The 12,941-nt window shown below is 40.3% G+C and overlaps 1 protein-coding gene across 4 annotated transcripts in view; it reads left to right on the forward strand.

The window, feature by feature from the left end:
* VPS13C (vacuolar protein sorting 13 homolog C) overlaps positions 1–12,941 on the forward strand; it is a 328,945-nt gene that overhangs the window by 273,524 nt on the left and 42,480 nt on the right. For all 4 annotated transcript variants that reach the window (XM_073652734.1, XM_073652732.1, XM_073652731.1 and 1 more), the window contains one exon: positions 3,518–3,632. In XM_073652734.1, the coding sequence (XP_073508835.1) occupies positions 3,518–3,632 (115 nt within the window). The remainder of the gene's footprint in view (positions 1–3,517; positions 3,633–12,941) is intronic.

The raw sequence follows: 12,941 nt of genomic DNA on the forward strand, positions 1-12,941 counted from the left end.
CCTACTCCTGTTCTGTAGTCCCGAGTATACTCCCATTTAATGTGTATGCAGCAATAGGATTACTCCGTCCTAGGTGCATTACTCTACATTTATTTACATTAAACATCATCTGCCAAGTGTTTGCCCATTCAGGCATCTTATCCAGATCGTTCTGCAATATTGTAATGTCAAGATCAGATTTTAATATCCTACATAGTTTGGTATCGTCAGCAAAGACTGACACTTTACTCTCAACCCCATCTCCAAGGTCATTAATAAAGAGGTTAAGGCTGTGTGCCCACGATGCGTTTTTTAAGCGTTTCCGCAGCGGCAAAAAATGCTCCAGAAACGCTTAAAAAAACTCATGGTAGAAGGCCTGCCATGTCACCCAATGATAATCCGCATGTGCTGTGCACATGCTGGGGAAATTTCCGCTGCGGATTATCATTGCGGAAAAAAACGCAGCACTACCAATTATTTTGCGTAAGCGCTGCGTTTTCGCCGCCATTGACTTGCATTGGAACGCATGGATTACTCATCACTGCATCTGTACATGCGGAATCCAAGCGTTTCAATGTGCGGATGGTACCCGGGTTTGGAGAAGAGGAGACTCTCCTCCTCACCCGGATACCATAGAACCTGTAAAAAAAAGAATAAAATAAAAAATAAATATTATATTTACCTTCTGATGGCCTCGCTTGCCGGCAGATCACGGTGGACTGAAGGACCTGCGCTGACGTCATTTAGTCATGTGACGGCAGGTCCTTCAGTGTATCGCGAGCTGCCGGTAAGCCAGGACGGAGCAAATAAAGACTGCGGGGGCCATCAGAAGGAAAGTATAGATTTATTTTTTTATTTTTTACCATTCTTTCAGGTCACACTATATAAATCCATGCCGGTTGCATGGATTTATATAGTGTGACCAAATTGTCAAGCACTTTCTAAGTGATGCTAAAATCGCTTGGAAAGCGCTTGTCAACCTGCATGCGGAAATGCATGTGAAGAACGCTTGACAAACGCTTGTCCCTGGCAGGAAAGCGCATGTACAATCCGCATGCGTTTTTTTCTGCCAGGGAGATGCAGAAACGCTCAGGAAAAAATCCTGAGCATTTCTGCATCGTGGGCACATAGCCTTAAAAGAATTGGTCCTAGCACAGATCCCTACGGCACCCCACTGCGGACTATATGCCATTTCTCTTATGTTTCTTGTTAAAAGGACAACATCAAAATGCCTGTTTATATCAGTTTTTTTATTATAATATATTTTTTAAGTTTTGGCAATGTGTTTCTTTTATGTCATAACCTTTTAAAAAAAAAAAAAAAAAAATGTTCCGAAACAAAACACAAAATTAGTAATCTTGCAGTGTTCACACTGTCCTCTGTGGCTTCTTTAGGCTCTTGCTACCTGTCCTTCCATTAACCAATATCCATTTTATGGAGAACAAGTTACTTCTAAACACATAATCCTTGCATATGCAAGGCTCCATAGGGCTGCGTTGAGTGCCAGTAAGATAATAAATTTGGGATTTTTTTTTACCTATTTAAAAAAAAAAAAAAAGTGCATTTGGTACTCAGCAAGCTCAACTAATGTGTAGATAATGAATATTTACTCCAAACATATAACGCACAAGACTGTGGCCGCATTTATAGCCTGTGTAGGACATTAGCCTTCCGTACCAATACAAAGATCCCTGATAGGTAGTGTTTACTCGGATGTCCAATGCATTTAAGCATAGCAACAGCATGCAACCTTGTCCCATATACTTCCTAATATACAGCACAGACCAAAAGTTTGGACACACCATCTCATTTAAAGATTTTTCTGTATTTTCTTGACTATGAAAATTGTACATTCACACTGAAGGCATCAAAACTATGAATTAACACATGTGGAATTATATACTTAACAAAAAAGTGTGAAACAACTGAAAATATGTCTTATATTCTAGGTTCTTCAAAGCAGCCACCTTTTGCTTTGATGACTGCTTTGCACACTCTTGGCATTCTCTTGATGAGCTTCAAGAGGTAGTCACCGGAAATGGTTTTCACTTCACAGGTGTGCCCTGTCAGGTGGGATTTCTTGCCTTATAAATGGGGTTGGGACCATCATTTGTGTTGTGCAGAAGTCTGGTGGATACACAGCTGATAGTCCTACTGAATAGACTGTTAGCTGCTTTTTTTGTTGCCATAATACAAATTCTAAGTAAAGAAAAACGAGTGGCCATCATTACTTTAAGAAATGAAGGTCAGTCAGTCCGAAAAATTGGGGAAACTTTGAATGTGTCCCCAAGTGCAGTTGCAAAAACCATCAAGCGCTACAAAGAAACTGGCTCACTTGAGGACCGCCCCAGGAAAGGAAGACCAAGAGTCACCTCTGCTTCTGAGGATAAGTTTATCCGAGTCACCAGCCTCAGAAATCGCAGGTTAACAGCAGCTCAGATTAGAGACCAGGTCAATGCCACACAGAGTTCTAGCAACAGAGACATCTCTACAACAACTGTTAAGAGGAGACTTTGTGCAGCAGGCCTTCATGGTAAAATAGCTGCTAGGAAACCACTGATAAGGACAGGCAACAAGCAGAAGAGACTTGTTTGGGCTAAAGAACACAAGGAATGGACATTAGACCAGTGGAAATCTGTGCTTTGCTCTGATGAGTCCAAATTTGAGATCTTTGGTTCCAACCACCGTGTCTTTGTGCGACGCAGAAAAGGTGAACGGATGGACTCTACATGCCTGGTTCCCACCGTGAAGCATGGAGGAGGAAGTGTGATGGTGTGGGGGTGCTTTGCTGGTGACACTGTTGGGGATTTATTCAACATTGAAGGCATACTGAACCAGCATGGCTACCACAGCATCTTGCAGCGGCATGCTATTCCATCCGGTTTGCGTTTAGTTGGGCCATCATTTATTTTTCAACAGGACAATGACCCCAAACACACCTCCAGGCTATGTAAGGGCTATTTGACCAAGAAGGAGAGTGATGGGGTGCTACGCCAGATGACCTGGCCTCCACAGTCACCAGACCTGAACCCAATCGAGATGGTTTGGAGTGAGCTGGACCGCAGAGTGAAGGCAAAAGGGCCAACAAGTGCTAAGCATCTCTGGGAACTCCTTCTAGATAGTTGGAAGACCATTTCCGGTGACTACCTCTTGAAGCTCATCAAGAGAATGCCAAGAGTGTGCAAAGCAGTCATCAAAGCCAAAGGTGGCTACTTTGAAGAACCTAGAATATAAGACATATTTTCAGTTGTTTTACACTTTTTTGTTAAGTATATAATTCCACATTTGTTAATTCATAGTTTTGATGCCTTCAGTGTGAATGTACAATTTTCATAGTCATGAAAATACAGAAAAATATTTAAACGAGAAGGTGTGTCCAAACTTTTGGTCTGTACTGTACGTTTACATAATTTTATAGTCAGTGCTATGGATCGACTATAAATAAAAATATATATATATATATGTACACACATACTGAACTTATATGCAAAAGTATTCTTATCTCTAAGACTTAAGCAATCATTTTTCATTCCTTCAGAGTGGCAGAATCTACAGAAGATGTTTCTCCTCTTCGCCCTCCTCGCTTTATTCATGATGACGGGATAATTAGGCCTTACAATCAAAATGAAGCTCAGGGATTGAGCTTGTTTGAGGTAAGTGTTTGTGGAGCCCTGTGTATTTATCATCAATAGACTGAGCAGTTTTAAACCCTTGTTTATACAGTATAGTAGAAGTAGGTCTCGCACAAAGATTTTTCTACTTGGGTAAAGTTATGAGAATTAGACAGTAATACAAATACTGAAATCAGTGGCCACCCTGTCATACAATGTTGAGTATGCCACCATACTAATGATTCTACAGCTTAGGGCTGGTTATTCAGCCCCCCACAATCTTTCTGAGCAGGATTCATATTCATTTTTCAGTACTCATCCATGAGCCCAACTTAATTTTCACTTGAATTCTGGGTACCAACTTTTGAGCACAGCTGAAGTTGACTTATTTGTTTTGTTTAAAGGGAGCCGGTCACCTCAAAAAAATGCTATTTACCTGCAAATATAATGGTAATCTGCACTGTACATCACATTAAAATCACGTCTAACAGGCGTACTGGAAGAGTGGCTACAGGGAGAAAGTTAAGTTATATTCTCCCTGCAGCTGCTCTCTTCCAGTCATCGGAAGCATGTGTTACCTAGAGTTGATATGTAGGTTGTGCCTCTGGATTTCCTATATATGCAATCACTCTCTTAGACAGACTGACAGCCTGCTCCACAGTGTGTGTATGCAGAGAAAGCTGTCAATCAATATGCAGGGGTGTGATTATAAAGTGCTCATTTTGTACTGAGCAGTGACCATAACCACCCCCTGCACCACCCCTATGACTGCAAGTGAATGGCTACAGGAAGAGTATAAATTCATTTTCCCCCTGTAGAAATAAATTGTGTCTGGCATGCTTACTTATCTGCAGATTGCCACTATATTTGCATGTAAATAGTGTTTTTGGAGGTGTCAGGTTCCCTTTAAATTAAAGTGCTGAATCCATATAGATGGCGTATGCCAAAACTGTCTGACAGAATGGTGGCTTTTTATGAGAATCAACAGAAATGTGGAAGTGAAGAAGTAAATGAACATCTACGCAGCTCTGTTAAGCCCCCGTCTCACATAGCGATATCGCTAGCGAGTTCGCTGCTGTGTCACTGTTTTGGTGACGCAACAGCGACCTCACCAGCGATGTCGCTATGTGTGACACTTTGCAGCGATCAGGCCCCTGCTGTGAGATCGCTGCAGAATGTCCTGGGCCTTTTTTTGGTCGTTGCCCTCCCGCTGGTCAGCACACATCGCTGTGTGTGACCAGCGGGACCAACGATCAGGCTGGTATCCATGGTAAACCTCGGGTTTCTAGGGGCACGCGCGCACTTAGTAACCCGCTGTTTACCATGGATACCACTCTGCTACGGTGTGCGGGAGGTTACCGTTCACCTTAGCAGAGTCGTAACCATGATAAACATCGGGTTACTAAGTGCGCTTGTGCCCCTAGAAACCCGATGTTTACCATGGATATCACTCTGCTACGGTGCGCGGGAGGTTACCCTTCACCTTAGCAGAGCCTGCTCCTGCTTCAGCAGCAGGCTGGTAACCGGGAGCAGGACATCGTGGAAAGATTCTTTCCACGATGTCGCTGCTCCCCTGATCGCTGGTGAGCCTGCCTGTTTGACAGCTCACCAGCGATGTATTAGCGATGCAGCAACGATCCCTGACAGGTCGTATCGTTGTCTGGATCGCTGCTGCATTGCTTAGTGTGACGGGGCCTTAACATGTATGGAAACACTAAAGTAAGGCGAGATTCAGACAGCTATTATAATCATTAGGAGAGTCATGTTCACAGCTCTGTGCGGTCCACATCACCGGTGGGTGTGGGAACTGCCTGCAATTAATTACATCCACTTTTATTGTCCATAAAACAAACCAGAATATTGCATTCTGCAATTCATTCCTTACAGACCTCAGGAAAAAATCACTCATACGCATTAGTGCATAGGCCACCATTGCTTTTTGTTGTTTTGGAGGTTTTTTTTTGTTTTTCTTCGATTTGTGGTCTCTCTTGCGCACTGAACAAGTGTAAACTAGATCGAAATGTGGAAGGATCTTTCTGTAACTCCAATAGACATGTATAGCCAACTCCAATTTGTCTTCAATATGCAGCGGCATATAATAATTCCCATGTTCCCCGAGAGGGTGAGAGAGAACCCCTACCTATCAGACATGTTAGTAATACCATAAGAGTTTGTGGGAGTAGCCCTTCTAAATTGTGTTAATTCACAGACACTGTAGGTTCTTACATTATGGGTACAAACATTATGTATGTAGGAGTGTGTATATCTATCATGCATTAATCTTTTTGATCTGATTTAGAAATGTTATAATTTAATTAAAATTTATGTTTAGTATTTTTTTTTTTTTTTGCAAAGTGAGTATAATCTTGTCATTCCAGCACATTTCAGATCTGATAGATCTTGCCTATAAATCTTTTCTGTAGATATGTTAGTGTAGAAAATGAAGATATGTTTAATCCATAAAACTATGCTGTCTTGCATATTAAATTCATTTGTGGTATGTTCCACCATAGGAGGAAAGTGTACTACTGCTACTATCGGTCTCTACTCCTACCTGTGAAGGTGTATAATGTCCTCCAGTGAATGAATAATAGATTTTCTAACTTTCTTTTCTATGTTCTTTCTTTTTCTCTCCTCCCATGCAGCAAGAATTGGAATGAAGGAGAGTAAAATATTTTTTTCTTATCCTCATTCTAAAATTCATAATTTAATAAGTTCATAGTTAGTGTACATTTCAGGCCAAGGACTGAGATTCCTCCTTATCGCAAACTCCATTACCCTTCATCAGCTTGCACATTTATATTACGTAACATATGAAGTCCGTTGCAAGACTCATGACTCTTATTTGTGTGTGGCATGCACAGAATAACCCAAGATGGGTGCACTTTGTGGACAGTTGCATATTACCTGTGCCATTTTCATTTGAACAACTTTTGGTTGGAATAGACTTGTTGTATTATGTGCCTTTTTGATTATTTTTTTTTATTGATTTGACCTGTCTACTTTGATTCCTGCTATCATTAATCTTTATTTGTATACCTATTTAGCTATTTTGTTACCTGTTATAACTCATGAATACTCCAGGTAAATTTTGATCATTAAAGGGATTTGTCTTATAAAGACAACATGTTTGTATATGTCTTTGCAAAGTAATGGATGGGATCTAGAGCAGAGGCTAATAATTATGGTGCCTACTCTGGCATATCTGGCCTATTCCATATATACAGTTATATGAAAAAGTTTGGGCACCCCTATTAATCTTAAGCTTAATGTTTTATAAAAATTGGTGTTTTTGCAACAGCTATTTCAGTTTGATATATGTAATAACTGTTGGACACAGTAATGTTTCTGCCTTGAAATGAGGTTTATTGTACTAACAGAAAATGTGCAATCTGCATTCAAACAAAATTTGACATTGAGCTTTGAACTTCATAGCCAGGTGTATGCAATCATGAGAAAAGCTACTTAAAGTGGCCACTTGCAAGTTGTTCTCCTGTTTGAATCTCCTCTGAAGAATGGCATCATGGGCTCCTCAAAACAACTGTCAAATTATCTGAAAACAAAGATTATTCAACATAGTTGTTCAGGGGAAGGATACAAAAAGCTGTCTCAGAGATTTAACCTGTCAGTTTCCACTGTGAGGAGCATAGTAAGGAAATGGAAGAACACAGGGACAGTTCTTGTTAAGGCCAGAAGTGGCAGGCCAAGAAAAACATCAGAAAGGCAGAGAAGAAGAATGGTGAGATGAGTCAAGGACAATCCTAAGACCACCTCCAGACAGCTGCAGCATCAACTTGCTGCAGATGGTGTCACTGTGCATCGGTCAACTATACAACGCACTTTGCACAAGGAGAAGCTATATGGGAGAGTGATGCGAAAGAAGCCGTTTCTGCAAGCACGCCACAAACAGAGTCGGCTGAGGTATGCAAAAGCACATTTGGAGAAGCCAATTTCTTTTTGGAAGAAGGTCCTGTGGACTGATGAAACCAAGATTGAGTTGTTTGGTCATACAAAAAGGCGTTATGCATGGCGGCAAAAAAACACAGCATTCCAAGAAAAACACTTGCTACCCACAGTAAAATTTGGTGGAGGTTCCATCATGCTTTGGGGCTGTGTGGCCAATGCTGGCACCAGGAATCTTGTTAAAGTTGAGGGACGCATGGATTCCACTCAGTATCAGCAGATTCTTGACAATAATGTTCAAGAATCAGTGACAAAGTTGAAGTTACGCAGGGGATGGATCTTTCAGCAAGACAATGATCCAAAACACCGCTCCAAATCTACTCAGGCATTCATGCAGAGGAACAATTACAATGTTCTGGAATGGCCATCCCAGTCCCCAGACCTGAATATCATTGAACATCTGTGGGATCATTTGAAGAGGGCTGTCCATGCTCGGCGACCATCAAACTTAACTGAACTGGAATTGTTTTGTAAAGAGGAATGGTCAAAAATACCTTCATGCAGGATCAAGGAACTCATTAAAAGCTACAGGAAGCGACTAGAGGCTGTTATTTTTGCAAAAGGAGGATCTACTAAATATTAATGTCACTTTTCTGGTGAGGTGCCCATACTTATGCACCTGTCAAATTTTGTTTGAATGCAGATTGCACATTTTCTGTTAGTACAATAAACCTCATTTCAAGGCAGAAACATTACTGTGTCCAACAGTTATTACATATATCAAACTGAAATAGCTGTTGCAAAAACACCAATTTTTATAAAACATTAAGCTTAAGATTAATAGGGGTGCCCAAACTTTTTCATATAACTGTATCAGAAAGGCTAGCATGTAATGCCATATTGTGGATTCATAAGCTATAGACCCATAGCCATCACCATGCTTGCTGAATTTAAAAAAAAAAATAAATTGGTCATCCTTTATAAGACATTCCCTTTAAGCCTCTTATACTATGGAATGAAACCGAAAAACATGATTTGTGATTGCACCTAGTAATGGTGTCTATGGTACAAAGTAAGAGGAGGTGGCACTTTCCGATAAAACTTTAATATTGAGTAGTAGTTGATGTGGTGTTGTGGTTGTATATGACCAAAGTAAATGGCCGTTCTACGAGAGATCGACGCGTGAATTACCAGTTACAAATATTCCCAATGAAACGGTGTAGAGGAGGCTTCCACCATTCTCCATACTTAGATGGGAGTTGTTACTGCCATCCTGAGAAAGAAAGTGTTGTTTTCTCCTAATAGCCAATATCTACTGTAATACATATGGCTACCTTGTTCAAATATATGTATGGCGTTCCTCTGTGTGAAGAATCTGTTTACAGAAGCACCATACAATGTAATTTTGTGTTGTGGATTATTGAACTCACTACTAGATTCCCTTTTGCGCGTCCACCAAATTTATATACTACTGTTCATTTCCAAAGCAGGGTAAACCAGCATATTCAGCATGCTTTTACAACCTCCTTCCCAAACTTTCATCACCAATAGATCAAATTGTAACAATGTTACCGTCAACATGATGTTTCTAAAATGTAGAAACCTATTTGTGCATGGTCAATCTTAGAATAAGCATTATAAAAGTCTGTGTAATATTCTGTGCAATTTGTTATACGTTAAATCAAGAAAGTGCCTGTTGTGTTTAAACTGGAAAAAAAAAACGGCAACTTTTCGTAAATCTTCTCTTATTCTAAAGCTCAGGAACTACCTAAACATTTGTAGAGGTTGGTAAATGGTTACAACTATTGAGCTGGAGATGCTACAATTTTTTTTTCTTGAAGTAGCCACAAATATACTGTCTTAAAGCACAATTGTATACCTATTTATGCTTTCCTGTTCTGTTTGAAATGCTCCAGATCAGGGGAAAACATAACTCGTATATATGTACATTACAACCTGTACAGTTGCACAACGGCCACTGCCACCATAAAAGCCAGTTATCGTTTGACTCAAAGGGGTAATTGAGCTTTTTAAAATTGATGGCTTATCTTTAGGATAAGCTATCAGTATAAGATTGTGAGGGTCCAACTGTCGGCACCACTTCTGATCAGCTGTTTGATGAGGCTGCAATGGTTGTGCAAGTGGCACAACGTTTTCTAATAGCTAATCGAAAGGATTAACCATCGTTCTAAAAGAAAGATGACCCCTTTTAATGAGTTTCACGGCTCACATTGAGATACAAGACAGGGTCACTTGTTTTTTCTTGGGTAGATCTGGAATCCCTTATTCTATTTTTTATATTATTTTTTTTCCCCAGAAAGCCTCTATTGTTTGTATTTGCTCTTGCTGATTATAGTGAATCAATTTTTTTTAAAATCTAAAATTCATTGGTAAAACGATTATACACTTGCTGTATCCTATAAGGCTATCAAGCAACTTAAAAAAAAAAACTTAAGGTATGCTATATGAGCAATTTTGATTTTTGAGAGCCACAACAATCACTGTAGGTAAGGTGCAAAAGAGCTCAGTGCTGTGCCCCTTCGCTTCTGATAAGCTCAGTGTTGTACCCCTTCGCTTCTGATAAGCTCAGTGTTGTGCCCCTTCGCTTCTGATAAGCTCAGTGTTGTGCCCCTTCGCTTCTGATAAGCTCAGTGTTGTGCCCCTTCGCTTCTGATAAGCTCAGTGTTGTGCCCCTTCGCTTCTGATAAGCTGTGTTGTGCCCCTTCGCTTCTGATAAGCTCAGTGTTGTGCCTCTTCGCTTCTGATAAGCTCTGTGTTGTGCCCCTTTGCTTCTGATAAGCTCTGCAAACTTTTTATGAATCCATACACTGTTTGCTCTTTTCAGTGACAAGAGCCAAGCAGAGATAATCAGAAAAAGAGGCACAGTGCTCAGTTGAAGATTTCTATAGATTACTAATATAGAGGAGCAGGAATCTCAGCAAAAAGACACTGGGTCAGCCTTTTAAAATAATAGGTACCCTTTAAAACGTAACAATCGATATTAAATGAAAGCTGTACAATTTACAAAGCTAAGTGTTTGTGATCAGTGAATGAGTATCCTGTTCTTTATATTCAATGGTAGCAAAACAGTACATACCTTGTTGTGCTCTTGGCCGAGATGTTTATACAATTGTATGCCCTTTAGGCAGGATTCTGGGAGCTAACCAGCCTAGACTCTAGATTAGCACATGCCTACTCCTGCACTCAACAAGGAGGTACATAAAATTGCATCACCTCTAGGCAATGCTCTGAGCTAAACAGCAGCGAATCTAGACTGATACAGTGTATTCACAGGTTTTGGTCATATCACAATGACTGGGTGAATAACCCATACAGTATTTTAAACTAAGCTGCTGCTAATATTACACTAGTTCATAGAGCATAGCCTAAACTGGACACAATTGTAGTCTCTTCTCACTTGAGAGCAGGACTAGCCATGTACAGGTTTTAAGCTTCTGCATATAATCAAGAGTGTTTTTAGTCTTGACTAAACTCTTGAAATTGATAAGAAGTCAAAACTCGCTATATTTAGTGTTACATATATAGTTATTATAGTGTCTCTTCAAATTGTGAAGAGCGTGGACACGGGAGAAATGCAATGAAAAAGATAATAATAATAAAAATAATAGTAAAGCATTAATCACCTGTCGAGTCCTCTTCCACCTTAGCATTGTTGCTCCAGAGCTCCCCACCAATTTGTATTTGGCTGCAGTGATGACATGTGGTATTGCATACTTATTGGCCTCCAAGGTTCCATGCCATCCACTGCTAAGGCCATTGATTGACTGCAGTGTTCAAATTTATTGTATAATGCATCATTGCAAGACTTAAAGGTAATCTTCCTGCAGGATTTCACTTCCCAAACTATTTGTAAGTGTATGTACCTTTTTGAAAGATCAGTTCAGCAATATATTTACATAGCCTGTCCATTCCTCCATTACTGAGAAATCAGTGTTTGAATTGATATGGAAATGAGAGCCTCTGTCACACCAGCTATATTACCTGCCCAGCATTGCCGCCTTTTGCTTGACTAAAGCCTTTTTTGCCTGAAGTCACAGTGTAAAGGTAGTCATCAAACATGAGGAGGCTGTGATGGGCGAGGAATAGAGCTGTGACAGAGGCTTCAGATCTACAGCCTCATTTTCCTATCAATTCAACCACTGACTTCTCTGTAAAGAAGGAGGGGACTGACGAATGTAAATGTATTTCTGGAGTTCTCTTTGAAAGAGCAACATGTTCATATTAATAGTTTGGGGTATGAAATTGTGCTGACAGTTTCTTTTTAAAGGGAACTTGTCATGTGAAAAAATGCTATTAACCTGCAGATATGATGTTAATAGCGCTCTGACCCAGCCCGGCGCCAGAACTTAGACCCCCGTTGCCTGGAGGAAATTAACTTTTATTCCTACTGGTACTGTTAGGATTTCAGTCATGGTGGCTGCGCCGGCGTGGCTTCAATCACTGCTCTGAGCATAGAGATCGGTGGCTGTAACAATGTCCCCGGCAATGACTGACAGCGGCAAAGCATTAGGGCCGGCTTTCAGTCAGTGCCAGGGGTGCAGTTACAGTCACTGTTCTTTATACACAGAGGTGTGACTCAAGCTGCACCAGCTCCGCCCCCGTGACTGAAACCCCACCGCTACCGGGAGGAATAAAGTTAATTTTCTCATGGCAGTGGGAGTCTAAGTGACGGCAGCACCAGGCAGGTTCAGAAAGCTATTAACCCTATGCTGAGTTAACCCCATATCTGCTGGTTAATAGCGTTTTTTCACATGACAGGTTCCCTATATATACATAAAGACCAGTAGAGAGCAACATTGCGGGACTGGTGGGAGATTCAATAAACCAATAATGCTTTTAATATTTATCACATCCTACCCCCTACTTGCTTTTTTCACCCCTTTAAACAACTTTAGGTTTTAATTGCAAAAAATATGAAAACGTGTATTAAAAATTAACTTTCAGAAAATCTGCTCTATTGGCTAGAATGCTTAGCTTTAGTAGTAAATAATTTAATCATACAATTCTCTTTGCAACATTTTTTCAATAAGAGTAGTTGTTCCATTTTTACCAAATATTTATTTTAAGTACTCCCTTTGCCTTCAAACATTGAATTCACATGGTATCAGGCGAGCGAGCACCTTTCTATCTCTGGGCAATTTAAATAAAAAAAATATATATATATAATTATTGTAGGGATTCACTCTCTCTGGTAGGCGTTAGGCCTTAAGTAGTGTTCACACAGGCAATGCAGTTTTGGTCCAAACACATGCAGTTTTTATTGCTTTCCACAGGTTGCATAGCACCAAAAACAGAATCTTAAACATAAATCCCTAGCCTTGCCCAAGCGCTAACTAAACAGAACAGACCCTGGCTACTCATACACTGCTGAGCTAGTCTCAGCTCGGTCAAACAAAACAGCTATTCGCCATAGCAACCACTGATACT

The sequence above is a fragment of the Phyllobates terribilis genome, unplaced genomic scaffold (genome assembly GCF_046119375.1).
Source record: "Phyllobates terribilis strain yellow unplaced genomic scaffold, ASM4611937v1 Scaffold_11__3_contigs__length_659146591, whole genome shotgun sequence".
NCBI classification, from domain to species: domain Eukaryota; kingdom Metazoa; phylum Chordata; class Amphibia; order Anura; family Dendrobatidae; genus Phyllobates; species Phyllobates terribilis.